Below are 27708 nucleotides of genomic sequence, written 5' to 3' on the forward strand. Positions count from 1 at the left end.
TATTTTAACCATTTAGTGAAACATTCAAAGCAATTAGTTACACAATGAAATTGTTTTGTTTTTATTGCTATTTATACTGCTTATGTTCATTACACATTCTTTTTATTTGCGCATTACAATATATTGAACTACATTCATTTATAGTTTCAGTTCACATAATGAGGTCAAAAAATGCAAACAAAGCATCTGATTATCACGATGCTGGGAAGTCGAGTCAAGATGTTGAAGGCAGTTCAAGGCCGACTGAAGATATTCCAGCTAGTTCAAAGCTGAGTGCAGATGAGAGGAAAATTGGAAGGGGGCCAAAGAAGTCGAAAATTAAAGTAGAATATACGAAAGATGGTGGGGAAGTTGTAGAGTTGGATAGGTATAACTCCTATCTTTGTAACTGTTATTTATCACTGTTTAATTAGTTGGATAGGTATGACTATTTAAAAATTGATTTTGCAATTATCATAACTTATTTTACATTTAGTGAACTTTTTGCATAATTTAGTTAACTTTTGACTGCAATTAGTTAAATATTTTTCTGTAATTAGTTAACCTTTTTTAAAAAGAACTTTCCACTAATTAGTTAACTTTTTCCACTAATTAGTTAACCTTTTCCATTAATTAGTTAACTTTTGACTGCAATTAGTTAACTCAATAATTAGTTTACTTTTGACTGCAAATAGTTAACTTTTTCCATTAATTAGTTAACCTATTTCATCAATTAGTTAACCTATTGCATGATTAGTGAAGTTTTTTTCAGTTAGTTAACCTTTTTCTTCAATTAGTTAACCTATCTTTGTAACTGTTATTTATCACTGTTTAATTAGTTGGATAGGTATGACTATTTGTTATTTATTTTTAAATTAATTACTTTTGCTTTGAAACAAATTATTTTACCTATATGAAGTAGTTATGTAATTAAAATAATTAGTTAACCTTTAAACACAATTAGTTAAATATTTTTCAGTAATTAGTTAACCTTTTTTTAAAAAGAATCTTTCCAGTAATTAGTTAACTTTCACTAATTAGTTAACCTTTTACATTAATTAGTTAACCTTTGACTGCAATTAGTTAAGTCAATAATTGGTTAACTTTTGACTGCAATTAGTTAAGTCAATAATTGGTTAACTTTTGACTGCAATTAGTTAACTTTTTTCATTAATTAGTTAACCTATTTTATCAATTAGTTAACCTATTGCATGAATAGTGAAGTTTTTTGCAGTTAGTTAACCTATTTCATTAAATAGTTAACCTTTTTCTACAATTAGTTAACTTCTTAAGCAATTAGTTAAATATTTTCATTAATTAAATTCTTTTGTTTTGTGTAGGGGTTACAAACTAAATTGTAGACCAGAGGCGTTGATTAATCTTCTTAATTCTATAAAGAAGAATGAAAACAAAGTGAAAGCCATTAAAGAGATAGGTTTTGGTGGTTTGTTGAGTGTTCGACTTCATGAAGTCAACACACGCCTTGTTCCATGGCTGCTTCAACATTTTAATTGTGTTGGTCATATGCTCCAGTTTGGAGAAACACAAAATGTTCAGTTATATGATTATGATGTCTATGACGTCTTTGGCTTGCCATGGAACAAGGATTTTGATGTTCAAGAGACGCCAAGAAAGCGGGTTGAAGGAGATGTCAACCATGAAATGATTCAAAGATGGAATGAGAAGTTCCACAAGAAACCAACTGTTCAGGCACCCACCTTGACGGAGTTGGAATCTTTTTTGAAAACAGATGAATGTGGAGATGATTTTAAACGTGCCTTTGTGGTATATGTTTTAGGTAAAAATTTCTAAATTAATCATGCTCAAGTTATTTACCTTTAACAGCAAGTATATAGTTCACTATTTACATTAATTAGTTTACCTTTTTTTATTAATTATTCTTCTTTTTTCATTAATTAGTTCATTTTAATAATTAGTTTACCTTTTTTATCCATTAGTTACTGTTTTCATCAATCATTTAACCTATTTTACATTTAGTTAACTTTCTTCATCATTTAGTTAACTTTTTACATTAATTAGTGAACTATTTTTATGAATTAGTTAATATATTATCTTATTGATTTCTGTAATTATCTTATTGTTTTTATAGGTGTATTTTTGGCTCCTACGTCTAACCGGTTGTTAGACATCAAGGTTTTGAAGGATGTTGAGGATGTTTCACAGATTGTGAAACAAAATTGGTGTAAATACGTGTTAAACCAGCTTGGGTTTGCTGTTGAGAGGTGGAGAGCGAGTGTAAAAAATGACAAGGTTGGTGGCTGTGTTCTATTTTTGGAGATAATTTATCTCCAAAGATCGTTATTTCGGGGTGTAGTCCCCCATAAGGAAATCCCACTTGTTCAACATTGGAATGATGAACAAGTGACTGAACGTCTGGTTTCCGAAGAGAAGATGGGTTTTGGGGTAGCTTTGGTTGATATAACCAGCTATCCCGTGTCTAAGACTTTTGCTGATTTGTTAGGGGGTCTTAACCCTATCAAACTCGAGGTTCCTGAAGCTTCTGCTGCTCCTGAAGCTTCTGCTGCTCCTTCTGCTTCTCCTGCTCCTTCTGCTTCTGCTGCTCGTGCTGCTTCTGCTGCTCCTGCTGCTTCTGCTAAAGCTTCGGAAGTTGCATTGGGTAATTCGCAAGCTGATCGAAGCAGGATTATTGAGTTTCAAATTCCGGAAAGTGCTCAAACAGATGCTGAAATTCAAGCTACCTGCGATGATGTAAGTCATGATAATGTTCAATTAGTTAACCTGTACCATCCATTAGTTAACCTTTTTTATGAATTAGTAAACCTTTTTATTCAATTAGTTAACCTATCTCACAATAGTTAACCTTTTGCTTAAATTAGTTAAGTTTTTACTACAATTAGTCAACTTTTTCCATTAAGTAGTTAACCAAGTGTTACTTGTTTTATGAATTAGTTAACCTATTTCAGCAATTAGTTATCTTATTTCATCAATTAGTTAACTATTTTTCTCTATAAGTGAACTTATTTTTTAATGAATTTTTCCAATGGTTTCATCATTCCATCAATTAGTTAAGTTATTTCATCGAATAGTTAACCTTTTCCTTTAATTAGTTAACTTTATACAGCAATTAGTTAATGTATTCCATCAAATAGTTATCTTTTTCCATGAATTATATAATTGTTTAGATAATTCAATTAGTTAATTATTTTGCTGTTGTTTTCTTTTCTTAATATTTTTCTTTTTTTTTGTGTGAAGGAGTTGCAATTGGCAATGAGAATATATTATCGCGATTTATATGTTGTGTCCAGTTTCCATAAGGACCGTATAAATTTGTTAAAGAGTCGGCGACAAGAATTATCAGACAGTCCAGGATACAGTGATCCTGTGTTTTTGGAGAAAATTGATTCAATTGTTGCCTATGCTGAACACTTGAGAAATGAAAATAATGTTGTTGATGATAATGCTCCTTCTCAAGCTGTTGATGGTGCTGCTGACAAGGGGCCAATTCAGGAGAATGTTGGTGCTGCTGACAAGGGTTCTGGTGATAATGGACCTGGTGATAAAGGGCCAATTGAGAAAAATGTTGAAGGTTCTGGAAATGTTGCTCCCCAAGATGCTGAACCTGAACGAGAAGCTAGGAGTTTCTATAGCAGTCTTCCCATTGGTTCTGCTACAGAAGAAGTCTTCTGCTTATCTGAGTTAATGGAGAGATTTCCGAAGACCCTCGGTCGTCTGAGGAGACTGGAAAAAGAAGTAATTGACTTCTGTTTCTTGGATGATGAGGCACTTGATCAACAGTAAGTTAACAATTAGTTAACTATATATGTCATTTAGTTGAGATTTTTACATAATTTAATATTTTCCTTATTTATTTGTTTTAATTTTTGTGTAACAGGGCTGATGTTTTTATTTTTGGGATGCTCCACAAAATAAATAGGGAGGAAATGCAATGTTTGATTCCTGAGGAATATATCTTATCCAACATTGTTGAGATTTGGTCTATTCTCTTGAACAAAAATCAGTTCATGTTGAATAAAGAACAAAACAATTTCTATTTTGGTGTTGAGTACACGGTTAGTTTCTATTTTATGTAATTTTTTTAATTAATGTCCTTTACTTTTTTATGTTGTATCGTTTAAATAATGAGTTACTTAATTTTTTACATCAATTAGTTAACATTTTCCATTAAGTAGTTAACTTTTTAACTTTTTAAATCATTTAGTTAACTTGTTCTGACAATTAGTTAACCTTTTCAAACAATTAGTTAAGTTTTTCCATCAATTACCTACACTGTAAAGTAACTAGTTTTGTATTCATTTCAATTAGTTTGTGGTATTATTAGTTAATTTTTGCTATCAATTAGTTAACTTTTTCTATCAATTAGTGAACTTTTTCTATCAATTAGTGAACTTTTTCTATCAATTAGTTAACTTTTTCTATCAATTAGTTAATTTTTTCTATCAATTAGTTAACTTTTTCTATCAATTAGTGAACTTTTTCTATCAATTAGTTTCCCATGAATTAGTTATTCTATTAAGGTACCTAGGTTTGTATTCATTTCAGTTAGTTTGTTGTACAATTAGTTAACTTTTTCTATCAATTAGTTAACTTTTGCTATCAATTAGTTAACTTTTGCAATCAAATAGTTAACTATTTCTATCAACTAGTTAACTTTTTCCATGAATTAGTTATCCTTTTCCATCAATTAGTTACACATGAAAGTGCCTAGTTTTGTATTCAGTTCAGTTAATTTGTTTATACTGTTTTCTAATTAAATTTGGTTTTTTGCTTATGCCAGAGGAAGCTTGAAGGTGCTCTTAAGACGAAGTCAGCTGAATCTCTAAATCAAATTATTGATGAACTTATCAATAGTTGGAAATATTGGGTGCAAATCAATGACCACAGATTCAATCTGAAAAATGTGGGAATGGTAAGTTGGTATTTTGGTAGTTATGCCTTTATATGTAATAGTTAATTTGTGATATTAAATAGTTAAGTTTTTATATATTTTAGTTTGATTTTTCTTACTTTTTTCCCTTGATTCATTTGCAGTTTTTCTTTCCCATTATTTACAAAGAACACCTCTCTCTGTTGATTGTCAACATAAATCAGAGAAGTCTTGTCTATGTTGACAACATAATTTGGAATAAGAAGATTCATGATGATTATATGGCAATGGTGTCATTGCTTATTGAAGCATTTGCACAGTTTCTGCTAGAGATTGGCCATGCGGCTGCTGCTGATTGCTTAAATTTTGAAATGTCAATTCTGGACTTTGCTGGGAGATCAGATAACCCTGATCATGTAGATTGCGGAATTTTTTTGATGACAGCAATGCAGTACTTTAATGGCAAAAATATTCCCATGGACCTTTCCTATGTAAGTCTACTTTAGTTAAGATTTTCAAGCAATTAGTTTATCTTTTCTAGTTTCAATAGTTTCAAATTAAGTATTTCATGAATTAGGTAACCTTTTTCTTCAATTAGTTAACTTATTATTTCAAATAGTTAACCTTTTTTCACTTAGTTTACTTTTTACATTAATTAGTTTACCTTTTGCATCCATTAAGCTTTTAACAATAATTAGTTAACGTTTTCCATCTATTAGTTAACTTGTCCCATCAATTAGTTATCTTTTTCATCAATTAGTTATTGTTTTAACTTTTTAACAACTTTTTCTATCAAGTAGTTAATCAATTTAGGTAACTTTTTACTGCAATTAGTTAACTTTTTACTACAATTAGTTAACTTTTTACAGCAATTAGTTAACTTTTTACAGCAATTAGTTAACTTTTTACAACAATTAGTTAACTTTTTACTGCAATTAGTTAACTTTTTATAGCAATTAGTTAACTTTTAACAACAATTAGTTAACTTTTTACTGCAATAAGTTAACTTTTTACAGCCATTAGTTAACTTTTTATAACAATTAGTTAACTTTTTACAGCAATTAGTAAACTTTTTACAGCAATTAGTTAACTTTTTACAACAATTAGTTAACTTTTTACTGCAATTAGTTAACTTTTAATAGCAATTAGTTAACTTTTAACAGCAATTAGTTAACTTTTAAATTTATTAGTGAACTTTTTACAGCAACTAGTTAACTTTTTTAATCTATTAATAAACCTATTTTTTGTTTCATACAATCAGTATTTAGTACACATACATTACCTTATATATTATGTTTTTATTTCAGCGCGGTACAAGGAAAATGTTACGGGCTAAGATTTGTTCAACCTTAGTCCTTTCTGATATGAATGAAATTCGGGCTGGTGTGCTGGAGGAAATGAAATCATTCAACATGATTAAAGTTGGTATTTCCCATGCTGTTCGTGATCGTCGAAAGAAAAAGAAAGAAGAAGAAGAAAGACAGAAAAAAGAAGCAGAAGCAAAGAAGAAGCTAGAAGAAGAAGAGGCTGCAAAGTTGAAACAACAGGCTGATTTAAAAAAGGCTGAAACTACAAGGAAAAGGTTAGAAACAATTGCAAAAAGAAAAGCAGCAGCCCAAGAGAAGCCAGAAGGAAATGACAATGCTCCTTTGAGAACATACAAGTCATCAAGGCGAATTGCCAAGAACAACGAACCAGTGGTAGCAGCTGAAGCAGTTCCAACAGTAGAAGCAGTGCCATTCTCTGATATGGATCAAAACAAAGCTTCTGTTGCACCGACCAAAGAGAGCAAAAGTTGTTCATCATAAGCCACCTTCCAGTTAATCAGTAAACTTATCTATCAGGTTGTTTTTAGTTGTTATTTAGTAAACAATTTATATGTGAATATTTTTATTAACTGCTTTGTTTGGTTGATATATTTTGAGAATAGGTGCTTTAAAACAGAAATTTAATCTTTGAATATTTTGGGCAAGTAGCTCTTTTGGTATATATATTTAGTAGGAGCTTATTTTGAATTATTTACTTGATATATTTCATAAGTATTAAATTCAATTAGTTAAATATCAAATTCAATTAGTTAACTAATTGATGCAAAAAATTAACTAATTGATGGAAAAGCTTAACTTATAGATTGTAAAGGTTAACTAATTGATGCAAAAAGTTGACTACTTTTAGGTTAACAATATTAGTTAAACTTTTGAAAATAAAATCAATTTGTTAACTTATTAAGGGAACAAGTTAACTAATTGATGGTACAAGTTCACTAATTAATGAAAAAAGTTAACTAATTGTACAACAAACTAACTGAAGTGAATACAAAACTAGGTACCTCAATAGAATAACTAATTCATGGAAAAGGCTAACTAATTCATAGAAAAAGTTCACTAATTAATGAAAAAAGTTAACTAATTGTACAACAAACTAACTGAAGTGAATACAAAACTAGGTACCTTAATAGAATAACTAATTCATGGAAAAGGCTAACTAATTGATAGAAAAAGTTCACTAATTGATAGAAAAAGTTAACTAATTGGTAGCAAAAGTTAATTAATAATACTATAAACTAATTGAGGGAACAAGTTAACTAATTGATGGAAAAATTTAACTAATTGATGAAAAAGTTAACTAATTGAGGGAACAAGTTAATTAATAGATGGTACAAGTTAACTTATTGATGATAAAAGTTAACTAATTTTAAGAAAAAGGTAACTAATTGATGATAAAAGTTAACTAATTTTTACAAAAAGGTAACTATTTGAGGGAAAACGTTAACTAATTGAGGAAGCTTATTTTGAATTATTTACTTGGTATATTTCATAAGTCAGTCAATCTAATTCAATATATTATTAAGCATTAAATTCAATTAGTGAAATATCAAATTCAATTAGTTAAAACTTATTAATGAAAATAGTTAACTAATTGCTGCAAAAAGTTAACTATTTGGTGGAAAAGGTTAACTAATTGATGGTAAAGGTTAACTAAAGAGTGGTAAGTTCAACTAATTGATGCAAAAAGTTAACTAATTTTAGGTTAACAATATTAGTTAAACATAGTCATCCTGCATATTGTGACGTCAACAATAATTACAGTAACTTGACTTTTGAAAATGAAATCAATTAGTTAACTAATTGAGGGAACAAGTTAACTAATTGATGGAAAAGGTTAACTAATGCATTGTAAGGTTAACAATATTAAATAATTGAGGGAAGAAGTTAACTAATTGCTATAAAAAGTTAACTAATTGCTGTAAAAAGTTAACTAATTGTAGTAAAAAGTTAACTAATTGCAGTAAAAAGTTACCTAAATTGATTAACTACTTGATAGAAAAAGTAGTTAAAAAGTTAAAACAATAACTAATTGATGAAAAAGATAACTAATTGATGGGACAAGTTAACTAATAGATGGAAAAAGTTAACTAATTATTGTTAAAAGCTTAATGGATGCAAAAGGTAAACTAATTAATTGCTGAAAAAAGTTAACTAATTGATGGAAAACGTTAACTAATGTATTGTAAGGTTAACAATATTAAATAATTGAGGGAAGAAGTTAACTAATTGAGGGAACAAGTTAACTAATTGCTGGTACAAGTTAACTAATTTGATAAACACTAAATTCAATCCAATGTCACTAAAAAAGTTGTTCTTTTGGTGTAAAAGTTCCAAATTCTATAGGTGTTGTTGACGATGTCCTTATCTCAAAGAATCCTTTTTTTCTTTTACTTCTTCCTTTTGTCTTCACTAGTGGTGGATTTTCAACTATTATTTGTGGTGCATTTGATGATGATGATGATGTAGACGGTGCTATGTTGATTGTGGTTTGTTGTGCTTCAACATCGTCTTGTGCCTTTTGTGCTGCCTCCTTTTCTGCTGCTTTTTCTTTTTCTAGAACCTTATTTATGCTTTCGTTAGCATGAGCATAAGCCTCTTTAAGCACCTATTAGTTAAGATTTAAAGCAAACTAGTTAGACTTTTGAAGTATTTAGTATTTATTGTTATGTATTAGTTAAATAATAGTTAGTAAAAAACCTTTTTAGCTGCATCACTCCCTTGACATTTAATAACCAAGTTGTACAAATTTCTTGCCATCTCATAACGCCATGGAGTAATTTTTCTCTTTTCTGTTCCATTCTCTTCCATACTTCACTTTTTGCAAACTTTGTCCACCTTTTTGAAATGTATTGCTCTGGAATATTGACTATAGAATGTATATGTAGAACTCGTATTGCATGGAAACATAGCCATCCTGCATATTGTGACATCAAAATATTTCAATTAATTAGTTAACTAATTGATGGTACAAGTTAACTAATTCATTAAAAAAGTTAACCAATTAGTGAGGCATTAGACAATGAATTAGTGACGAAAACTGATTAATTAAAATAGTTAACTAATTGCTGCATAAAGTTAACTATTTGGTCGAAAAGGTTAACTAATTGATTGTAAAGGTTAACTAATTGATTGTAAAGGTTAACTAAGGGATGGTAAGTTTAACTAATTGATGCAAAAAGTTAACTACTTTTAGGTTAACAATATTAGTTAAACATAGTCATCCTGCATATTGTGACATCAACAATAATTACAGTAACTTAAATTTTGAAAATGAAATCAATTAGTTAACTAATTGAGGGAACAAGTTAAATAATTGATGAAAAAAGTTAACTAATTGAGGGAACAAGTTAACTAATTTTTATAGAAAGGTAACTAATTGATGGAAAAAGTTAACTAAGTTTTATAGAAAGGTAACTAATTGATGGAACAAGTTAACTAATTTTTATAGAAAGGTAACTTTTATTAATTGAACATGTTAAACATATTATTTGTTCATGTAAAATCTCAATTCAATTAGTTACATTTTAGAAGCAATTAGTTAAGTTTTTATACCAAATAGTGTATGTAAAAATGCAATTAGTTAAGAGCATTAACTAACCTGATTCTTCGAAGTTCCTACAAGTGCATTTAATGGAATTTGTTGTTGGATCAAATGCTACATAATGGGCAGTATGTTCTGGCCAAGATTCATGTTGCACTTTGTAACCAAAGAAATTTCCATTGATGTAGTTGACATTTGAGATGCAACCCATTGCATACTTGAATTCTTTTTCAAAGTCTCTAAACAATGTAAGTGTGTAAACATTTGCTGCATGTTTTATCATTCCGACCATCGGAAAATCAGATTTAGGCAAAGCATTTCCACAATCATATTCATTTTGATCTTCTTGATATCTCCAACGATCCACTGTTGCTCCAAAAATGTGAAAGAATTCTGTTAGTGAAGTTGATTTGTTCCCTTTAAATCCAATTGCATTGTTAGTACTCTCACTCCTGTGTAACAAGATTATTATTCAATTAGTTAAACATTCTATAGAATTAGTTAAGCAGGTAGAGGAATTAGTTAAGCAAACAAAGGAACTAGTTAAGAAGGTGAAACAATTAGTTAAACATTTTCTTTAATTAGTTAATCTTTCTGATTAATTAGTTAAGCAGGCAAGGTAAAGGAATTAGTTAAGTAGATGAAAGAATTAGTTAAACACTGTAAAGTATTTAAAGCAATTAGTGAAGTATTCAGAGCAATTAGTGAAGTATTCATAGCAATTAGTGAACTATTCTGAGCAATTAGTTTAGCATTAAAAAAATTAGTTTAGCATTTACCTTTGTGAAGACAATATTCCAGCTGAGAAAAAATCTTTGTTCAAAGCTGTACACCATTTTTCTTTTATTGTATAGAGATTTGTAAACCAATCATGATTTTCAAGGTTATACTTAGTAATCATGTCAAACCAAGTGGTTTCAAATTTTTCTTCATTGTAACAACGATATAAGCACTTCTTGAATGTGTCTTTGAAGGTATTATCAGCTTTTAAGTCTCCAAATCTTGACACAGCATTCTTTTGTAAGTGCCATAAGCATAATCTATGTCTGGTATTAGGAAACACCTGCAATTTTTTTGATGAATGTATTAGTTAAGAATTTAAACTATTTGTTAAGTCAGAACAGAATTCTGTATTAGTTAGGTGATCTGAAAATGATGCAAAAAGTTAACTAATTGTTGTAAAAAGTTAACTAATTCATGCAAAAAGTTAACTAATTCATGCAAAAAGTTAACTAATTGTTGTAAAAAGGTAAGTAACTAATATATTATTAAAACAAAAGTTAACTAGTTCATGGAAAAACTTATCTAATTCATTGCAAAAGTTAACTAATTGATTCAAAAAGTTAACTAATTGTTTTAGAAAGTAAGTAATTGAGGCAAAAAGTACACTAATTGATGCAGAAAGTTAACTAATTATTTTATAACTAATGTATGTAATAGGATAACTAATTGATGGAAAAAGTAACTGATCAATGGTTATCAATTTAGTTAAACTTTTCAACTGATTAGTTAAAGACCAGTAGCAAATAGTTAACAATTTTTAGCAATTAGTTAATTATAAAACCCAAATAGTTAATACACTCTTACTTGTTCAATAGCATTTGCCATTGCTTGATCTTGATCTGTAAAGATAGTTATAGGTGCTTTTCCTCCCATAGAGTCCAAAAATGTTTCCAATAGCCACACAAAAGTGTGTGTCTTCTCATCGGCAATAAAAGCACAACCAAACATCACATTACTCCAATGGTTGTTGACACCTACAAATGGCGCACAAACTAAATTGTATTTGTTTGTTCTAAAAGTCGTGTCAAAGACACAGACATCACCGTATATGTCATAATCTTCTCTCATCATGCCATCTCTCCAAAACATGCTAATTACTTGGTTTTCTTCGTTAACCTTTACTCGGAAATAAAATGTTGGATCTTCTTCTCCTCTCTTAATTAACATGTTCACAACTGCTTGTGTATCTTTTCCTTCTAGTCTTTTCATTTTCAATCTACTTGTGAAATTCATGTGGTCAACTAATGTGTGTCCAACCACCCTTGCGTCGCCAGCTTCATTACACATATATCTATAGGAATCTCCTGGAGTTATTCCTGATAGTGTGAGTCCTTCAATTACTTTTCCCTTTTCTTCATCAATTTTTCTTTGTGATCTGGAAATGATGCAAAAAGTTAACTAATTGTTGTAAAAAGTTAACTAATATATGCCAAAAGTTAACTAATCTATGCAGTAAAAAGTTAACTAATTGATGGTAAAGTTAACTAATTGATGAATAAAGTTAACTAATTGTTGTAAAAAGTTAACTAATATATGCAAAAAGTTAACTAATATATGCAAAAAGTTAACTATTTGTTGTAAAAGTTACCTAATTCATGAAAAAACGTAACTAATTGATTGAAAAAGTTAACTAATTGATGAAAAAGTTAATTAATGGTTTTAGAAAGTAAGTAATTGAAGCAAAAAGTAAACTGATTGATGCAAAACGTTAACTAAATGTTTTAAAAAGTTAACTAATGCATGGAAAAGGTTAACTAATTTATGAAAAAAGTTAAGTTACCTTTCAAAGTTTTGCAGTGACTCTCTTGTTAAGGCATGATTGTGTTCTATAACATGATGAAAGACTATAAACTTTCCATCGTTTTGTAACTTCAATCGTATAGATGCGTTGCACCCTATTCTAGTAAGATTTTGCTACCTTGGGTTCTTTGACTGCCCTTTCTGTTTGCTGTCACTTGATACAGTTGCTTCTTCTTTTTTTGTGTTCTTTGTGTTTTCCTTTCTCTTTCCTTCCTTTGAACAACAAAAGTATCTTTCCTTTATCTCTCCCGTTTTTTGATCTCTCCTTAATGTATTTTTTCTTATTGAAAATCCAAGAAGTATTGAATGTTTGTCATAAAGTTCATGTAGTTCATCCACTGTGCCAGTATATCCAGTCAAAGGTCCTCTAATATCATCCTCTGTTAAATTGTTCCAAATATCTTTTGAACCTGTAAAATGAACAAAAGTAATAGTTAACAAAAGAAACTAATTAGTTACATAATTGAGGAAGTTAGTTAACCAATTGAACTACAATGTTTTTTGATTAAAAGTTAACTAATGGATGGTACACGTTAACTAATTGATGATAAAAGTTAACTAATTGATGATAAAAGTTAACTAATTGGTGGAAAAGGTTAACTAATTGATGGTAAATGTTAACTTAGTGAAAAATGAAATTTGAAAAGTAGCATTAAAAAAAATTAGTTAACCTTTTTTCAGTTAGTTAACTTTTTACATTAATTAGTTTACCTTTTGCATCCATTAAGCTTTTTACAATAATTAGTTAACTTTTTCCATCTATTAGTTAACTTGTCCCATCAATTAGTTATCTTGTTTCATCAATTAGTTATCGTTTTATAGTTAACTTTTTAACAACTTTTTGCAACCTCAAGTTAATAAATTTTATTTAGTTAACTTTTTACTGCAATTAGTTAACTTTTTACAGCAATTAGTTAACTTTTTACAGAAATTAGTTAACTTTTTACAACAATTAGTTAACTTTTTTTACTAAAAAAAATTAGTTTTGTATTGATATTAATTATCCAATTAGTTAACTATTTTTACCAGTTAGTGATTCTTTCAAAGGAATTAGTTATACTTTGACATTCATTACTTTATTTTAAACCAATTTGTTTAGTTTTTTAGCCACTTAGTTAATTGCACAATCCAATTAGTTACGATAAGTAATCAATTAGTTAACTATATTCATTAAATTAATTTTAAAACCTGAAAAATAAGCTGAGGTTGTTTCTCCTGTTGTTGCATAACTTGTTTCAGATGTATTTTCCTTTGTTCCAGAACTTGTTTCAGTAGTTACTTGCTGCATTGTTGTAAAAGCCCTTTGATTAGGGTTATCAAATCGCGCAGGAAGTTGAAATCGAGAAGGAGGATGAAGGTCCCTTTGATTATGGTTATCAAATCGGGCAGCAGGTTGAAATCGAGGAGGAGGATGAAGGTCGCTTTGATTAGGGTTATCAAATCGCGCAGGAGGTTGAAAACGAGGAGGAGGATGACGGTCGCGAGGTTGAAAAATCGGTGGTGGTAGAAATCGAGGATGTTGAAGGTGGCGAGGTTGAAAATTCGGTGGTGTTAGAAATCGAGGAGAATGTTGAAGGTGGCGAGGTTGAAAACTCGGTGGTTGAAATTGTGGCGGAAATATCTGTGTTGGTTGTTGAAATTGTGGTGGAAATAATGGTGGTGGTGGTTGAAAGCCGTCGGCCATGTCTGAAAGTTGGTTGTTGAAAGTTGTCGGCGGCGATTGTGGTGGAAATAATGGTATTGGTGGTTGAAATTGCTCATAGCCGCCGTCTCCCATGTCGGATCTGAAAGTTGTTGGCGGTGATTGCGGCGGAGCAAGCTGAACAATTTCGCGAAATTAGATTAGGGTTTGAAGAATTTCGTTGTTGTCGAAGAAGGAAGGAGGAAGGAGGAAGGAGGAAGGAGAGAGAAAAGTATGGGAACCGCTTTTATATAGCGCGTGAAGCCCACGCGCGCGTGGGGAGTCAGCAGACTGACAGGCGCGTGGCCGTCAGGCCGCCTGACAGGAAACGTGCTGTATCGAAATTCTGATATTGGGAAAATGAGAAAAAGTTAGTGTCTTTATGGAAAGAGTGAGGAATTAAATGACTCAATTGATTTAATTGGTTAATATAATAATTGGGTACAAATTTTGATAGAATATTAAATCCTTTATGTGATAATATAAAAGGAAATGTAAAGAACATTTTGAAACATCCAAAAAGGAAAACGTAAAATACAAAAAGAGACGGAGGGAGTATTTTTTTTCCTTTGCGAATTTGATTTTATTGGAATTTCTCTAAAATTTTACAACTTTTATACGGGTTTTGCTTAATTATATCACAAATTCTTGTTTATAATGGGTGTACAATAAATATTGTACACCGGAGTAAAAGTTGACTCAAAATGCTTAAAAGTTACATTTATATAGGTAAAAGTTATCTATTTTTTAGTGATAAATTTTTTTCATTTGAATAAATATTATTTCTTCAAAATCACCAATAATGTATAAATTAAACATTTAACCCTTTAAAATGTTTATCTATCAACTTTTTTATTTTATAATATAAAAGTTACAGAAAAATAGGTTAAAGTTATGAAAAACTGCATAAAAGTTATCTTGGTGTACAATAAATTTATTGTACACCTTGTGCGCGCAAGACCTTTTGTAATTATATTATATAAGGACGGGACTAGATCGTTGTTATAACTTTATGTTTATATATGTGTAGGAGAATCAAAGCTAATTACGGAGTATTTATTATTGTTTCTTGAAACACAAATTATTACGGAGTATAAACGTATGTACTATTGATCTTATCATCTTAACTTATGTATTTCAATAAACGAGACATAAATCAATGCAAGATGTACCTAGGTAATGTGTGTTTGACAATTAGAGTTTAGAGTTTAATAGCTTGATAAGAGCATCTACAATGATAAGCTAATTTCTAAATTAGCTTGTCATGCCACATAATATTTCAAGCTATATTCCTTTCTAGCTAGTTAGTACCCTAGTGGTTAGCTACGAGCTTGATATTTAATGTAGTCATATTTGTCAATCAATATTTTAATTTAGTTTAATTTAATTAAATATTATTTCATTGGCCAAGTTTTTTCAAGCAAATTAGCTTAAATAAGCTAATTTGCTTGGCCAAGCTAATTTATTATTTTAACTCCAATGGTCAAGCTAGTAGCTTGGATTTTATAAAAATTGCAAGCAAATGCCTAGCTACAACCATTTGAGATGCTCTAACTAATGTATCATGTAGCAGTTAGATGGTAATTGTTTGTTTATTTAGTGATTATGATACGATATCAGTTTGTAACTTCATATAGCATGTCCGTTCGATATCACGGGTAGTTTTCAGTGTTTGGTTTTGCAATTTTAAAGGACGTATAATTTGGGTTGAAGAATGAAGTTAAAGTTACTCGATTACTATAATAAGCGATGATGTTTATGAAAACTGACAACAAAAAAAACTAAAAACTAGTACTCCCTCCGTCTCTTTTTGTTTTTTACGTTTTCCTTTTTGGGTATTTCAAAATGTTCTTTACATTTCCTTTTATATTATAACATAAAAAACTTAGTATTCTATCAAAATTTGTGTCCAATCATTATTTTAACCAATCAAATTCATTGTTTCATTTAATCTCTCACACTTTTCCATTGGGACATTAAATTTTTCTCATTTCCCAATATCAGAATTTTGATAAAAGTGAAAACATTATAAATAAACATAATTTATCTCGTTTAAATAAAAAAATTGAGAGATTTCAATGCAAATTAATTATTCGTTAAAATGCGTGAAAAACACCAAACGTAAAAAACAAAAAGAGACGGAAGGAGTACTAGTTTTTTACTAATCCATTTAATTGAATTATTATTAAGAGTTAGTCCGGTAATGGTTGTTTGTGACCTAATACGTTGTTACTCATTATTGCTTATTATTTATTAGTATAATGTTAGGATTGTTCACTTATTAGTATCATGTTAGGATTGTTATTTATTTAGTATGTAGTACTCATATTTGCTGATTACGTGCTTTTGTTTGTGTATGTTGATCATGGTTATGCCTTGTAGATCCTGTGATGATCCATTTTGGTGAGCAATCTCTATGGATCAATAAGTATTGTCTATTTACAAGTTTGAAGATGATGCACCATTGAGTTCGAGATTGGAGAGATGGTGTAGTTATTTATAATATTCTAAGTTGACTTTGGTTTGGTTTAAGTGTACTTTTACTTTGTTGATTTAGTTATGTTGACCTTCTTTTTCGTTAGTTGGTTTTGGAGTTAATTCTGTAGTTGACTATTTTCAAACTTAAAGTTATTTATTATGTTTTCCGCTGCAAAATTCTGAGTAAGCCGATACATTTTCACATGGGCGATAATACCTTGATAATTATCTATGTTTTATATTAAAAAGGTATTTTAGGAAGAGAGAATTGTCAAGGTGTTACATAACCTTTACGAAAGAACTTCAAAAGCCCGCTCACGAATAGTTACATAATTCAGACTATTAATTTGGAAAAACTTTTAACCACCAAGTCTAAACCTTTATGAGCTAAGGGTGCTACCCCAATGTATTCTCAACAATAACATTAACAAATTTTTGTTTCGACTAATCGAATCAACTTGTTTTATCAGAGAGCCATCAGAATGACAGACACCATACACTAAGAAATTCAGAACGACCATCTGACTACCATGAAAGTGGAATTTTCACATGTCTATCTAAACCAAGCAACAATTAAAATTCTTAGTCATCCTTACAATGAAGAAGACTTTCTTAGGATTTTTCATGAAAATTTATAGTACGGAGTACTTCCTCCGTCCCGGAATACTCGACTCGGTTTGACCGGCACAGAGTTTAAGAGATTTGAATTGACTTATTTAATTTAATAGATAGTAGTTGATAGTGGGGTATTATTTTAATGTAGTTAGTGGAAAATGTGTAAAGGGGTGGGGTTGGGGGAGAGTAGGGGTTGAATTTTTAATTATTTTTTGTATGGAGTAGGGGTAGGTGGGTTAATAGGGGTGGAGTGAGAAATAATATAATATTGTTAAAATATTTCCATTTTTAGAAACAGGTCAAGTATTAAAGGACGGCCCGATAAGGAAAACAGGTCAAATATTCCGGGACGGAGGGAGTACATACTTAGTGGTAAAGGTGACTACAGATTTATTTACAAATGCATCTTGTCTGAAAAAGAGTTTCAAAGTATAGATAATTAAACTCTTCTGTCAGATTTCGAAACAGAAAAATACAACTATACAACAAATTAAGATAGGCAATAGAAAAACAATAACAATTACAAAAAAAGAATCATATAATTAACACCCACACACAACCCCATACCATCAACCCATTTAATTAAGACTTCCTAATAATTGTAAAACTATCAAGTAATACAAAACAGAACAACAAAGATCATTGAAATACAACATGACATTATAGGATGCTAATTTTTTAGTGTGTCATATTTAGAAATTCTGATAGAGAAAAACAATTACACGTACTATAGAAAACTAATTCAGAACACAATGATAGGCGGTGAATCTGAATGCAACTTATTCGAACATGTCTTATTGTTGTAACACTATTGATTAGAACTTGTGCTTGGAGGAAGGTTCAGGTGTCAGAACACAATGATAGGCGGTTCCTTTGTTTAAGGATCATTCAGGTGTTGCAAGATATAGCTGATTGAGATAAAGTAACAAATCTTATTTCCGATTATTTTATCAAATTCTCAATGAAAGAAAAAATTGATCAACGACAAATATTACGGGAGTATATTGACTCATAATAAAACTACAACAAGTATTAAAAACTTAATTGTATTTTCTATTCTGAAGCAATAATACAATTAAGTACTAAACACTAATAAAAGTAAGTTACATAAAAATGTTGTTAAAGCAAGCATCATTGATGAACCACCGTACCAGACTGCGGCAACTGAAAGCGGCAAAAAGGGCAGACATGATTTTTATGAAGCCATCTAAGCACACAAGGTTCATGAAAAACATGTTTGCAAGGCAACTTCAGAAGAGAAATTGTTTTGATCCCAACATCATCACTAACATTAACATTATCAGTACCCTTTTCATCGTTGATGTTGTCTTTGTCCATGTTCTTCAACCCCCGTAGACAAATACCACACACGTTCTCATCATCATCATCATCATCATCATCGACATTAACGCTTTCCAACCCCTCAATAGCAGGTATCTCCTCTTCAAAAGCATGGTTTCCTTTAGCAATCCATGCCCGAAACTCCTCTTCGTTGCAGACTTTGTCAGGAGCAAAACAAACACCATCAACCTTATGATCATGAATCTCAATAATAGGCTCCTCCTTATCAATTTTCAGCACCTTATTCCATACCTCGTCATTCAGAATCTCCAATATTTGGTAGACGACATGCTTGGTAATTTTCTTTTTTAGTATAAGAAATTTAGCAATCTCATCTATGCACATAGGGCAAAAAGGATTCACACGGCTGCCCTTCGTGGCAGGAATATTTTGCTTACTCACCCATCTTTTACCGTTCCTGTGATAATAAACCAAATTTCGGCTCATATTGAAGGATAGTCTGACTATGAGTTTCTTACAAGAATTGGATGGTACAAGATCATGGACACAAGGAATCGCGATTCCGTAATCTTCGAGCTCAAGATACTTATCGATACAATCACCCATTGTTAATTTTACTTTTTCAATTGGAATTTCGAAGGGACCACGATGAATCACAAGACTAATTTAGAGGTAAGTAATTAATATGAAAAACTAAGGGATGGAACTGGTATATATATATATATATATATATATATATATATATATAGAGTAACGTTTTCGAATATGAGTTCAAAAAGAATTATATATATACACATGTTTTCCTTTTCCAATTGGAGTTAGGAAATCATCATACCGTTACATCATTAACAGGAAGGTTTAATTCCTAAAACTTGTCCGTGTACAATAAGGAAAACGATGCAAAAAGGGGAAAATAACAATAAGTGTTGTACAATAAATGTTATACACCGCAGTAAAAGTTAATTTTAAATACTTAAAAAAAAGTTATCATTATATATGTAAAAAATATCTATTTTTAGTGATAATATTTTTCATTTAATAAAAGTTACTTTTTTAAATTCACTAATAATGTATAAAAGTAATTGTTTTACCTTTTAAAAAATTTATCTATCAACTTTTTTTAAATAATACAAAAGTTAATCAAAATATATTACAAAAATTAAACCTAGGTAAAAGATATAAAAAAACTGGGAAAAAGTTATCCTAGTTGTACAGGGATCCCGTTATAAAAGCAGACCTAAGATGATAGAGCAAATGTTGTTGGTCTGAAACATGCAAAGGTTGAAGAATACTAAAGAGCAAACTCAACTCTAAAGTTAGATCAGCTCTTGAGAGACTAGTTGTACGGGGTCCCACCAGCACGAGACAGAGCTCGAGCGACAGAGCAAAACTAAAGTCATAGATGGGGTCTTAAGGTCAAAGCTAAGAAGTATTGACCGGGCAGGCCAAAGACCCCCGGACAGACCATTAGAGGGCAGATCCTGCCCCACATAACAACATAAGTCCAAAAAGGGGACTTGCAGGCTAAGCGACAAAAGCAAGTACATCGCCATTATGCACGTGGTGGCAACTGAGTGGGACAAAGTACAGAACGCCTATAAATACCATCCACATTATTTATGACAGGACACATAATATTCTCGGTATTTGCTCCACCTTCTCTCTACTTTCTCTATCTAGACATTTCTTATATACTTGCTGATTTAAGTATCAAAGGGGGCTTTCTCGGTTAAACTTCCGAGATTAGCTCACGTTTGCTCTGCTTGACAAGGCAAGGCTCATCCAGATCATCCTCCCAGTTCCACACCCGCAACACTGGTGTATAATAATTTATTGTACACCTTATGTGTGCAAGACTTTTGTTTGAATTCACTACCCAATTCATAATGGGAAAAAGGAAAGTAGTAGTGATCAGTACCCTAACGGGATAGCTTTGCCTTAACCTTGAAAAGAACAATAATTGAGCATGTATTACATTATACTAAAATAGACACCGGGAATGATAAGTATTACTTCCTAGTGCAAAATTTTCCTGCCAAAACTTTTTTCTTAAAATATCTTTACTTTATTTTAATGTTTTTCATATTATTTTATTTTTCTTGTCCTTTTTTACTTACTGTTTATGTATATATTATGGAAATAATAAACTTTGGTAATATTTTAGTCAAATTGTTATATTAATAATGAAATTCGTTTTATTATAGTAACTTTGAAAAGAACAACAATTGGGCATTTACACACTAATACACACTATTAGGGACGGCGTCCACAAATCGAATCTGAATCGGATCCAATTGAATCCAGATTGAGATCTGTTTTCAACATATGGATCCATATCTAAATTTGGATTCACGGATCCAAAAGTTATTGATCCGGATCCGTGGGTCGAATCTAGTTCTACATTTTTGTCCTATTTTTTACAAAAAAAACATTGATATTGTCATCCAAACTACAATGCAAAGAATGGAGTATATTTAATGAAGAAAATCAATATCAAATCAAGAAAAACATTAAAAGTTCATATTATTTTAATTTCTATATGGTTTATATTACATACTTTTCATTAAAATAAATTTTCTTTTCAAAATGAATACAAGGTCCGATTTGGACCGAATCTAAATCTCAAAACAGTATCAAGGTTTATATGCTATCCATCAAAAACGGCTCCGGATCCATCAGGTATAAGAAAACTCTCATCAACAACGAGATAAACCCATTTTGGCCGTAAAAGATCTTCTATAGGCTTGGTTCCAAATTTATACAGTATGATACTTTTACAACGGTTTTGATAAATAAATAGATAAAATGAACACATTTGGATATCAATGGACTCCGTTCATTTGTTATGATTTGTACTCATTAAACACAATCAATTGAATCAAACATGCTTCTTCCTCTATAACTTCTATCGATTCGAAACCATCCTTTATACTACGTACGTACTAGGTATTATTATAATAATTTTACAACATGGTCAAAAGGAAAGTTTATCGGAACAACGTAAACCAAACTAATGTACTACAATCTATGTATATTTTTTTTCACTTGCCTCATAGTACGGTGTTCAATTGTCCATATTACACCCTCGTATAAAATTTTACACTCTATCACATTATTAACGGGCAATGAGAGTGATGGATAGCTCAGTTGGTTAGAGCTTCTATCCCGCTTCCAGGTGATCCTGGGATCGATTCTCACCCCCCGCCCTTGTGGCTCATTTGCACCAAAAAAAAACATTATTAACGGGCAATATTAATAAAAAAAGGTAAAAACAAAGTACAGTACCGGTACCACTTTTGACAAAATGATTTGATAAATTTATGTCACATCACAAAATATGAAATGCTAGATTATATTATCGGTTTTTTCATGAAATGCCCCTGAGGTTTTAAAAAACGCACCAAATACCCTCGCCTGTTTCGATTCACATAATATACCCCTATTTTTTTCCAAGTTTGCACCAAATACCCCTTAACTGACCTTCCGTTAGTCCTCCGTTAAGTCGTGTTTATAATTCACAGTATACCCCTTTTTATAAACTTAATGCATAATATACACCTATTTTAAAATTAAGTTGCACTAGATACCCAAATTGCAGGAATTTGAATTTAACGGCTAGTTTTTAAACCTAGGAAGCAAAATATAGCCGTTATGTTCTTGCTGCATATAAATGCTACTAGTGTTCACCTCACTTGCATACTTTCCCCTCTCCAAATTAGCCATGAGCTCTCATTCAAAAATCGAATCTTCTTCCATCCCAAATTTAGCATACATTAGAGTTCCTAATAAAAATTGCTATTGCGGGAGAAGATTTGCAATTAGGAGCTCGGAAACGGAAAAAAATCCGCAAAAGCTTTACTACAAGTGTGATCCTTGTGATAATTTCAAATGGTGCAAAGGTTTTCTTGAGCACACAAGTGATGAAGTTCAGAGCAAGGGAAACAGAAATGATGAAAACAGGGGAATGCAAGAACAAAGCTGGGGAATGCAAGAACAGAGCAGGGGAATGCATGAAGAGTTGAAGCTATTGAAGAAGAAGATCAAACAACAGACACAGCAAATCAATTTTGCAATAAAAATTGGTGTATTAATGTTTGCATTTCTGATTTGGATAGCAATGAAGTAAAGTTGTAACAAATTTCATGAAATAAAGAGACTTTGTTCCATAAATACTTGTTCAAGCAAATAAGCTTTACATAAACTGAACTTTAAGTGGACAAACACCACTGAACTGCACAAAAAGAGGTGTTCTAAGCATTTCACTGTTTCCAAAAAATGATCTCTGCACAACTGTTTCCAAAAACTGATTCTAACTAAACTGATTCTGACTAAACTGATTTGACTAAGTTAGTTTAGCTTTGTGCACTACAATTCACAAAATATAGCCAACTGAGGTGACTATGCAGCTGCCTTTGACCTCTTCCTTGTGTTTGGTCCCCCAATTGATGTACTTGCTCCTGCTGCACCACTCTTTGAAGTACTTGGTCCAGTGGCACTTGTTCCTCCACTCTTGCATGTTCTTGAGTTGTGACCAAACTCTCTACACTTTCCACATTTCACATTTGTGTTCCTCTTCCCTTTCTTTGGTTCATTTGCCCCTCTCTTTCTCTTCTTAGCAGGTCTGCCAGATGGTCTTTTGATGGTTGGAGGCTGAATGGAAGGAAGGCCAAAGTCAGGCCACTGAGATGGATCTGCCATAGGATGAATATGTTCTGCATAGGTTAGCTTGTATGCAGCAGCCTTGAACCATGGGGATATGAAATCATGGGGGTTCATCCTTTGGTCATATATGACCCTCAGTGCATGCTTGCAGGGGATTCCACAGATCTGCCACTTCCCACAGGCACAACTTCTTGTTGCAAGCCTAATTGGGAAGTTGACATGTCCATCCCTAACCTCAAATTCACCCCCTCCACATGCTGTGGCATAACATAACCTGGACTCAGCTGTCCTCTCCTCTAACTCTTTCAATGCATATGCAGTGAGCTGACCTTCCTCCATGTCAACTGCCTTGTCAAATCTAGCCCCCACCCTCTGCATACACCAACTTCTGATTGCTGTACACCAGACATTAACCAACAAACAACAAGTTCAGGGGTATATTATGCATGAATATGATTAAACAACAAACAACAAGTTCAGGGGTAATATTATGCATGAATATGATTAGAAGAGTTATACCTTCCAATAATGAGAAGACAGGCATGTCTCTGAAGGGCTTTGTGCATGCATTGAATGACTCCACAAAGTTTGTTGTGTTGTGATCACAAAAAACAGTAGAGTCAAACTTATGCCTAGACCACTGCTCAATGCAGCTGTTCAAGTATGCAGTGGCATTTGCATTGTACTCACTGATCTTTTCCATGGCCTTACCAAACACATACTCATTGTATGCATTAGCAGCTATCCAAAATAGCTTGTGGAATGCAGATCCACTGAAGCCATTGTTCTTACAATTCATGTATAGGTGTTGGCAGCAAACTCTCCTAGTTGCTCTAGGAAAAGTTTCTCTAACTGCCAACTCAACACCCTACACATCAGCAAACAACAAAAACAGGTTCATTAATATAGAAACATAAACATAAGAAAAAGTAAAGATCAGAAAAGAGTAAATATCAGATCAGTACACATACCTTCATCCTATCACTGATGAAGGTCCAATCATCTCTGTTGCAACCCTCCTGCTCAAACATTTGCCTCAAACATCTCATGAAGTAGGTCCAACTGTCACAACTCTCAGTGTCTACTATCCCATAGGCAAGAACAAAAATTTCATTATTCCCATCTATGCCAACTGCTGTCAGTAGAATGCCCTTGTAGAAACCACTTAAATGAGCCCCATCTATTCCAATTATGGGCCTACAACCCCTTAGAAACCCCCTGACTTGTGCAGCAAATGAGAAGAAGCAAGCTCTGAATTTTGGGTTCACATCCCCACTACTGGCCCCCCATGTTATAAGTGCATGACTCCCTGGGTTTGTTTGCTTAATCATCTCAGCATATCTAGGCAACAGCTCATATGCTTCAGCCCAACCACCATGCATCTTTCCCTTTGCCATACTCCTGACCTTGTACAATAGCCTCTTTTTCACCCTCAACTGAAACTTCTCCTGTGCATACCTCCTCAATGTCTCCACTGGAATCTCTGGATTTGCCTCTATTTCCCCCAACATATGCTTACACAACCACTCAGAGGTCACTACTGGATTCTCCTCAAGCCTCCCACAAGTTCTGTGGGACCCACTGATCACCTTAATGGCCCAGCTAACATTGTCAAACAACCTACTGGCATGTATCCTCCAGTCACATGACTCCACTGCACACACTGCTGTGTACCTCCTATTATCAGCCCTCTCAACACTAAGCCCAAACCCCTCCTGTATGCAGTAACTTCTCAACACTTCAAGAAATGTGGCCTTATCATGAAAGATCAACCAGGGTTCTAACTTAATGGACCCATATGGTTGATCAGTCCATATTTTGCCATTTTTATAGGCCTTATCCATCTTTGAGGAACCATTTAGACAATCCTCAAACCCCAAATCAGGAATATCATCAGGAATCACCTCATCATCAACATCAGAATCAATCCAATCATTCAGAACATCCTCTTGTTCAGAATCTGATTCCTCATAATCAGAATCCTCACTCTCCTCTTCTGAACATATCTCACCAACATCAGCAAAAACCCCTGGTGTCTTAGACCTTCCTGTACCCTTTCTCCCTTTTCCCTTTCCCTTGGAAACCCAAGTTCCAGCCTTCTTAGCAGTGACTTTGTTAACCCTAAACCCCTCAGGTCTAGCTCTGCCCCCCTTCTTTTTCACTGGCTGAGCTTGATCAGGTGGTGCTTGATTGTTAGGCTCATCAGTTTGGTTGTTCTGTGGTGGAGTGGGATTTTGTGGTGGTGGTGGAGGGGTGTGATGTTGTGGTGGAGAGGTGGGATGTTCTGGTGGTGGTGTGTGTTGTTGTTGTTGTGGTGGAGAGGTGGGATGTTCTGGTGGTGGTGTGTGTTGTTGTTGTTTTGGTTGGGTGGGTTCTTTCTGTGGTGGGGGTGGTGGGGGTGGTGGTGTAGGTTGTTTGGTGGGTTGTTTAGGTGGGGTGGGTTGTTTCTGTGGGGTGGGTTGTTTAGCTGATGCCCTCCTTTTGGGGGTTAGTTTCTTAGAAGCAGGCTTATCCTTGCCTTTTGACTTAGAAGCAACATGATTTGTGTGTTTGGGTGGGGTGGGTTGTTTCTTTGGGGATTCTTGTGTTTGTTTTGGTTGAGAGCAACCTGGAAACACCTCATCAGCATCATCTTTGCTAATGACTCTCACATACTCAACCTTCATGTCCTCACAATCAACAACAGGGACCTCCATAGCCACAATGTACTCCATTTGTTCCTGTATTTCCCTCAAAATGTCCTCCCTTTCCTGTTGTTTCCTCATTGCCTCTTCCTCCTCTCTTTGAGCCCTCAACAGTTCCTCTTGTCTCTCCTTAAGTTGTCTCTCTTTTTCCTTTCTATGATTCTCAATTGTTGCAACAGCATTCCTAAACACCAATCCTGGTTTATCTGTTCCCTCAACCCAAATTTCAGCAGTGTCTTTACCCCAATTCCATCCCCACAGAAGCCTTAAAGTCTTATCATCATTCAATTCAACCTTACCACAAGGACCCTCAACATACAAGCTAAAGGTACTAGGCAAAAAAACATCTTGCTTAACTGATTCCTCAAAGATATCAAGAAACAACTTCAACAAACGATATTTTTCCATGTCTCCCACTCTAATATCAAAACTATGTGACCCATAACGTAGTAACAACCAAATAGCACTCATCCTAAAGGGAAAAAATAATGAAACTAACATCAATTTTCATTCCAACAACCACAATTGACCAATAACCAACAAGAAAGTTGCGCAATTTTAAAAAAAAAACTGACAATTTCACAAACCCTAACCCTAATCGATTTCGTGAAAAAAAAACAAGTTTACCAGCAAAATTAAACAGAGGAGAAGAGATTATTACCTGGAAGTAGACTAACCAACTTTAAATTCCCGTTTCCTCTTCAACACTAACTCAACTGGAAATCGCCTCAAGTTTCTCCCTTTTTTGTCGCGATTGAAGCAAAATCACAACCCACGAACTCGCCTTTAAGGTGCGCAGCAAAATTCACAAAAATATTGAAGATCTACCCAGAATTTCTAGGGTTTGAGTAGGATTAGAGCTTGAAGAAGAACAGGGGAGAGGAGAGAGAAAGAGAAAAATGTGAACGGTTTTTTTTTTTTTTTGGTCTTTCTGTGAAAGTGAAGGAAGTCAATGGCGCTAAACCAAAATTAAGGGCAAATAAGTAAAACACCACTAACGGCAGACTAACGGCGTTAGCTAACAGGGGCATGTCATGAACAGTACGGATAAATAGGGGTATATTATGTGAATCGAAACAGGCGAGGGTATTTGGTGCGTTTTTTAAAACCTCAGGGGCATTTCATGAAAAAACCGTTATATTATTGAAGCTTTGAAAGCTGGAACAGGTTTTTCATATATAGTGGCGTATCCAGGATTTTGAAATAGGGTATACACTTTTAAAAGAAATACTGAAATACTTTCTCCATTACGGAAATATTGCATAATGGTTGACTTTTACTTCTCTAACCATTACTTTGACTCTTAAAATTTCAAATCGTGTGAAAATAAAATTTATAAATAATTAATATTTAAAAATATATATCGATACGAATCTAACATACAAGATTAAAATTTTATTACATACGAATCACAAAAAATGACCAAAATCGTAGTGTGAATAGTGTAAAAAACAAATGGTGCGATATTTCCAAAACGGAGAAAGTATCAAGCATATGTCAAGGCCTAGACTGGTCGCAAGAAACCTTAAAGATAGTAATAACTGATGGGCACAAAAGTCAATGTTCAGATTTTAATTTCTTTTGGTTGTAGCTGTAACTGTGTAAGTGTGCTGGATCTGCTGCTTAATTTTACGAGAAAAAGTCACATTGGGAAAAATAGGTTCAAATTAAGTCTGCCAAGTTCATTTTTCAACAGGAATAAGTTCATAGAACTTCATACATAGGCAGGGAGCTGTGCAGTCTCATTTAAGAAACGGCTTTGTGGGTGTTTTTGCATCTGTATGCATAATTTTGTTTTTAATGGAGAGACTTAATTAACCCTTTCCTATTATCAGCTGGCTCATTTATAACTATGTAGTTTCTGCTTTTGAATTTTCTCTAGGCAGCTTCACTATTTGCATAAGAATTACAGAATCCTTACGCAGCTCTTAGCCTCTCTGTCTGATTGTACCGGTGTTTTTTCTTTTTTCGTCAATGATACTTTATAT

At 32.6% G+C, this 27708-nt stretch overlaps 3 protein-coding genes across 4 annotated transcripts; all 3 read right to left on the reverse strand.

Annotated features, from left to right (window-relative positions):
* Positions 1-8473: 8473 nt before the first annotated feature.
* LOC110777556 (uncharacterized) lies at positions 8474-8982 on the reverse strand. Its single transcript, XM_021982160.2, has 2 exons — positions 8872-8982; positions 8474-8779 (listed from the first exon to the last, which is right to left on the reverse strand). Exons 1-2 carry the CDS (start codon positions 8980-8982, stop codon positions 8474-8476), a joined length of 417 nt encoding a protein of 138 aa, XP_021837852.2.
* Positions 8983-18203: 9221 nt separating this feature from the next.
* On the reverse strand, positions 18204-18980 carry LOC110791271 (uncharacterized). Its single transcript, XM_021996026.2, has one exon. The coding sequence runs from the start codon at positions 18978-18980 to the stop codon at positions 18204-18206; it is 777 nt and encodes a 258-aa protein (XP_021851718.1).
* A 3532-nt stretch (positions 18981-22512) lies between these two features.
* Positions 22513-26848, reverse strand: LOC130467765 (uncharacterized). 2 transcript variants are annotated; one of them, XM_056836532.1, is made up of 4 exons: positions 26382-26848; positions 24008-26192; positions 23556-23904; positions 22513-23431 (listed from the first exon to the last, which is right to left on the reverse strand). In XM_056836532.1, exons 2-4 carry the CDS (start codon positions 26189-26191, stop codon positions 22773-22775), a joined length of 3192 nt encoding a protein of 1063 aa, XP_056692510.1. In that variant the 5' UTR covers position 26192; positions 26382-26848; the 3' UTR covers positions 22513-22772. The 2 variants fall into 2 exon arrangements, with proteins under 2 accessions (XP_056692510.1, XP_056692509.1); XM_056836531.1 differs by having other exon boundaries at positions 24008-26848.
* Positions 26849-27708: the final 860 nt, after the last annotated feature.

This window comes from Spinacia oleracea, chromosome 2 (genome assembly GCF_020520425.1).
Source record: "Spinacia oleracea cultivar Varoflay chromosome 2, BTI_SOV_V1, whole genome shotgun sequence".
Classification (NCBI taxonomy): Eukaryota; Viridiplantae; Streptophyta; class Magnoliopsida; order Caryophyllales; family Amaranthaceae; genus Spinacia; species Spinacia oleracea.

Bases quoted from the DNA above. Each gene is read 5' to 3' on its own strand.
- LOC130467765 (XM_056836531.1), bottom strand. From the start codon at position 26,221: ATGTTAGTTTCATTATTTTTTCCCTTTAGGATGAGTGCTATTTGGTTG. The intron at 23,905-24,007 runs GTATGTGTACTG...GCTGATGTGTAG, and splicing joins TCATCAGTGATAGGATGAAG to GGTGTTGAGTTGGCAGTTAG. The intron at 23,432-23,555 runs GTATAACTCTTC...TCTGGTGTACAG, and splicing joins TGTCTTCTCATTATTGGAAG to CAATCAGAAGTTGGTGTATG.
- LOC110791271 (XM_021996026.2), bottom strand. From the start codon at position 18,980: ATGGGTGATTGTATCGATAAGTATCTTGAGCTCGAAGATTACGGAATC.
- LOC110777556 (XM_021982160.2), bottom strand. From the start codon at position 8,982: ATGGAAGAGAATGGAACAGAAAAGAGAAAAATTACTCCATGGCGTTAT. The intron at 8,780-8,871 runs GTTTTTTACTAA...CTTAACTAATAG, and splicing joins GGAGTGATGCAGCTAAAAAG to GTGCTTAAAGAGGCTTATGC.